Source organism: Varanus komodoensis, unplaced genomic scaffold (genome assembly GCF_004798865.1).
Source record: "Varanus komodoensis strain SLA01 unplaced genomic scaffold, ASM479886v1 scaffold71, whole genome shotgun sequence".
Classification (NCBI taxonomy): domain Eukaryota; kingdom Metazoa; phylum Chordata; class Lepidosauria; order Squamata; family Varanidae; genus Varanus; species Varanus komodoensis.
Window position 1 is genome coordinate 1,894,203 of NW_025336360.1, and position 4,868 is coordinate 1,899,070.

At 50.1% G+C, this 4,868-nt stretch overlaps 1 protein-coding gene across 1 annotated transcript; it reads right to left on the reverse strand.

Annotated features, from left to right (window-relative positions):
- Positions 1-226: 226 nt before the first annotated feature.
- Positions 227-4,786, reverse strand: CAMK2N1 (calcium/calmodulin dependent protein kinase II inhibitor 1). Its single transcript, XM_044452346.1, has 2 exons — positions 4,606-4,786; positions 227-1,731 (listed from the first exon to the last, which is right to left on the reverse strand). Exons 1-2 carry the CDS (start codon positions 4,772-4,774, stop codon positions 1,661-1,663), a joined length of 240 nt encoding a protein of 79 aa, XP_044308281.1. The 5' UTR covers positions 4,775-4,786; the 3' UTR covers positions 227-1,660.
- Positions 4,787-4,868: the final 82 nt, after the last annotated feature.

Below are 4,868 nucleotides of genomic sequence, written 5' to 3' on the forward strand. Positions count from 1 at the left end.
AGCAGTTTCCTGGCAAAGCAATTAATAAGGACTCTTCATAATGCTGATGTGCCTTGATCTGGAAGTCAAAACACTGGGGGGAAAATGATGCTGTACCTTCGAGTGGCGTTCAGAGTTCAAATCTCCACCCACCCCGTGGGCCCAGGATAATGTCAGCTTCTCCCAGCTAGCTAGACGGCACCAAAAGAACAGATGGGACGCAAGAACAGTCGTGTGGCCACACATGTCTTTTCTGTTCTTTTTATTATACATTGCAGAAATAGCCCTGCGTAGAGGAATTAGAGTGCAACATACAGAATATGCATAAGGAAAAGAAAACAGACTGGCGATGTAAGGTCATTCCAAAGTTTATGCAAAGAGAAAGGCAAAAAGAAAATTCATTTGCTCTGTTGTGCATCGTGCAAAAAACAAATCAAAACAAAAAATCAAACTGGGTCCAGAACAAGAAGAGGACCGAAGAAACAAACTTCAGAAGATTCCAAAGGTCGACCATCAATAGATATATGTTTACATATCAATACAGGTATATGTCAGTAAAGAGTCTTAAAAGAAGGTAATTGTTCAGGTACAAAAATGCAACTTTACATGGACTCAAGATCACTAAGAAAGAAACAGAAAAGAAAAAATGCTTCCTAGCATTTCAAGGTATTTGGCACTCCTATGAAAGGGGTGTGGTGGCTATTTTTTGTCTTTTTACTTATTGAATTACACTCTGTGAAAAAGAATAAACTGTCACGATATTGTAAAAAAGAAAGCAGATGTTTCCCACAGTGCAGTCTGCTTGCTAGTGATCATTAGAAAAAGCGATGCGTGTATTTCAGTTTTCTCCCATTTCACATATAAAATTAAATTTCTCTGTTTACTTGAGAGCAACTGCATGCTGCAACAGCTTTACGATTTATTTTTTCGAAAATACTAATATTAATCATAATAAAACCAAGAGAATCCTTCATCCATATAATCCTTTCCTTAGAAAAGTTTTGATTCCATACATTCTGCTGAGATTTTAAAAGGTAACTAGAATTAAATATATATATTTATTTATAATTACAATTATAGATCATTCTTTTCCCGCTCTCCCCAACATCCAAGAATACAGACTTAAAAAAAAAAGTGGAAATGCAGATCATATTATATGAATTGTTTTTGCAAGGTTTAACCATGTAAACAAGTGTTTATGCAAAACAACGAGATCCAGCAATGCTTGCTGGGGTGAGAAAATACAGTTGTAATTTTACCTGCTGCTCAGTTCATTAAAGAACTTTTAAAAATCCAGATTGAAAACTGCACATTATTGTCCAGGGGAAAAGGCACCAGCCGTAAGTTAGACTGATGACATCTTACGGGAACATTTCAAATTAGTATGATTTTTTAAAAATGTGGTGCCTCTAGTTTGGGGATGATTTTATTTTTTGCTCACAGTTAAAACCACCTTTTTGCCTCTCTTCTTCTCCCTCAGCCTGCTCTTTAAGATACGATTTGTGGGTTTTTGCAAAGTAGATTGCAGGCTGCCAATGAAGAACTTCAAAGTGCATTTTGTTTTCCAGTTTTTCCTTTTTTTTTCTTATTATTATTATTTTTTTTTTTTTGCCCACAAATGTGTTAAAGGATAAATTATTTCTCTCTCCCCTCTTTTTACTCAGTGTCTCTTTGAAGTGATTTAAACTCCTGGAGGCGGTTTTTCCGAAATGTTTTTGAGGACATCCTCAATTCTGTCATCTTCAATGACAACTGTAAGCAGAAAAACAGAAAGATGAGTCCAGGCGGCAGGTTTTGGCATGCAGTTCTGAAGCGCGGGACGCACCCTGCCGCGAGCCAAGGGCAGCAGCCGCGCCGGGGTTACTCTCCGGAGCTCTGCAGGGGATTCCTGGCGGCAAACCGGAATGGAGGCCACTGGACTTCGGCAACCCCTTCCAGCTAGACAGTACGGAGAGCATTTCTGTGGCTTCGACCCTCAGGCAGTTCGTGTCAGTGAAAATGTGTGAACATATGTTGGATCCGGGAGGGGATACACACTCTTGTATTGCGTGCAAACATTTTTCATACCCCCACCGCTTTCATTTGTGCCTTACTATGCAATCCTATGCATATTTACTCAGAAGTAAATCATTCTGTGCTCATTAGGGATGTATTCTCTAGCACCCTTAGGTTTGCATTCATAAAATATTTCTTTCCTGTGACACAAAACTGCTGGTACCTCTCTCCCTCCCCCCTCCCTCCCCCTCTCTCTCATACACACTCAGCTGCATGCACATTGCATAAGGTTTATACACAGAGAGAGAGCAGACAATGACGACTTTTAATCAGAAAACTGTCAATTTCAGAAAAGAGATGGCCAGTTCAGAGATGCAGTGTTATTTCAAGAAGGGCATTTGTGTGACAACAATGCGAAGAATTCTACCCATCAGATGAGGGTTCTTAATTCTGTCTTTTCAAGGTCACCAAAAAAACAGTTGCCCAAAAGGGTCATAGAATCTTAACTAAAGAGAGTAATAATAACAACAATATAAAGCTGCAGACTGGCCAACATTACAGTAATTGAATTAATAGCAGAGACTGGCAGCAAAGAGGCTTCCTGCAAGCACACACGACACAGCCCTTAATCGTCATGCCGATTGATTCTACTAATTGTCTTTTGATCTTTGAAGGAAAATCAGATCAGACTGTTGTTCGTGTCATGTGAAACAGATCAAAACAGTCTGTCAAAGGGTCCCATGGCTTCCCTCTTCTAAGGGCAGCTTTCCTTCCAGCCCCCTCCCCAGTACCCTTCTGCGCCCCTAACTGAAGAGCAAGTACCTCCATCGGGAACTTTGGAGCCTACGGAAGGACTGGGGGCTGCATCCAGCAATCAGCAGGGCTGCATCCAGCCCTTCAGCACGAAGTGGAATTCTGTTCCGCCCCGAAACTTGCCATTGCCGCTGTCCCAGTGCAGTGAGCAGAAGCACCACACACAACCTCCTGCGTAACCCCTGCCCCATTCCAGGCGGTAGCAAAGGCCGTGCTCGAGACATGGGATGTCCTGGGTGCACGCAGCCTGCCTCCTCTTTCTTCCTTTAATTAATGGTTTAGAAATTGCATGCATATCGTCCCTCGCAGCTGAAGCTGTCTGGGCGACTCGGAGCAGCAGAAGCATTGCACAGATGACCAGGCGCGGTGCAAACCACAACCTCCCACCCCGTAATGCAAAATGTCCAGACGGAAATCCACTTTAACCCATGTCAACCAAAGTGACAAAGGGACTTGTATCCCCCAGAAGACGCATCCACTGATGATGACCTAAAGGCCTGTGCCGACACACATGGGTTAGTGTTCCAGAGGCCACAAGCCTTGTGACCAGGCTAAACATCACTCCTGACACTGCGCCAGCTCTGAAATGCGTGCCGTGGCTTTTGCAGGCTGAGGATTCTCCTCACAGCCTGTGGTGCATCGCGCTCTCTGCAGGAGGGGCAGGGGCCACTCCAGGTGGCCAAACAGACCTGGGGGCCTCCAGGTGCACTTCCCCGCCAGCATGACCGAGGGGCCATAGCCTGGCACATTAGCAGGGACTCCGTGCAAAGGTGCTAGGGGCACTGGGGGGGGGGGGGGGGGGGGCGGGGGGGGGGGGGGAGGAGGAGCAGGTGCGGTGGAGATCCTCCTGCCAGCGTTACTCAGCACTTTGCCTCCATCCCGCACCAGGCCGGGGCCCTTTTCCATCCAGCGGCACTGCTCCCCAGGACGGAGGGAGGAACGGAGCCCCTGGGGCGGGAGTCTTTATGTTCTCCCCCTGCGCATCTCTGGAGCGGGGTGGCCCTTTCCTCGCATCGTTGGCAGCACCCACAGACTGAAAGGGAGCCCGGTGCTTGCATGCACCTGCTCACACCTGTCCGCACAAGGGTTGCCATTTCCTGCAGGACCCAGGGCAGGTGTGCCTGCGAATGGACAGCTCCATGGATGTTGCGGGGCAGGAGGACAGGAAAAAGTGTCTGTCTGCGGGATGGAACAGGACAAAAACATGGCTGCGTGGAATGCAGGGCTCAGTGTTCTGGCATTTCCTGGCCTCATCATCATCATCATCATCGTTAATAGTCACAAACGGTTTCCACTCCAGCCATGGGGCAAAGAGGCGGTTTTGGGAGAAAGGGAAAACGGGCATCTGCCCGCGAGTGCCTGTGTGTGTTGGGGAGGGGATCCTAATACTTGGTGGGCAGAGGGTAGGAGCGCAGGATCTCTCGGACTCCCTCGGGCTGTATTTTCCGCGGCAGGCTTACCAAGACACTAGTCCCCGTGGAGGCAGCGCAGCTCCCTTCTCTGTACGCATGCACGCGGGGAAGGGGCCCGTGCGAGATGAGCGAGTCCGGGGAATTCAGCGTAATTCTAAGTATTTCAGGAAGATGGGGCGGGGAGGGCTGCCCCTCGCGCAGCCCCTCCAGGAAAGGTTGGCGGCGGCTGTGCCCCCGCAACAGCCGCGCGGCGCGGGGAGAAAATGCCCACCAGCCCCCCGGGCGGCGCGGAAGTGGGGCGCTTGGGCCCTTCGGATCGCACGCCTCGCTCGCCCCCCTAGCCCCCGCGGGCCCCTCGCCCCCGGCCGATGCCCCCAGCACCCGCGCCCCCCGCCCGCCCGCTTACCGCACTTGCTCCGCCCGATCTGCCCCAGCTTGGGGGGCCGCTTGCTCGGCCCCCCCGCGTAGAAGTTGTTGGTGTCCTGCAGGCGGCAGGTGAAGGAGAGCTGCCCCACGTCCGCGCCGTCGCCGTAGGGCCCGATCTTCTCCTCGCTGTACGGCAGCACCTCCGACATGCTTCCCGCCCCTGCGCCCGGGCGCGCGGCGGCCGGGGACCCAGGCGGCAGCGACAGAGCCCCGGCGGCGGCGGCGGCGCGGCGGCTCCCGGGC

Bases quoted from the DNA above. Each gene is read 5' to 3' on its own strand.
- CAMK2N1 (XM_044452346.1), bottom strand. From the start codon at position 4,774: ATGTCGGAGGTGCTGCCGTACAGCGAGGAGAAGATCGGGCCCTACGGC. The intron at 1,732-4,605 runs GTAAGCGGGCGG...TTCTGCTTACAG, and splicing joins GATCGGGCGGAGCAAGTGCG to TTGTCATTGAAGATGACAGA.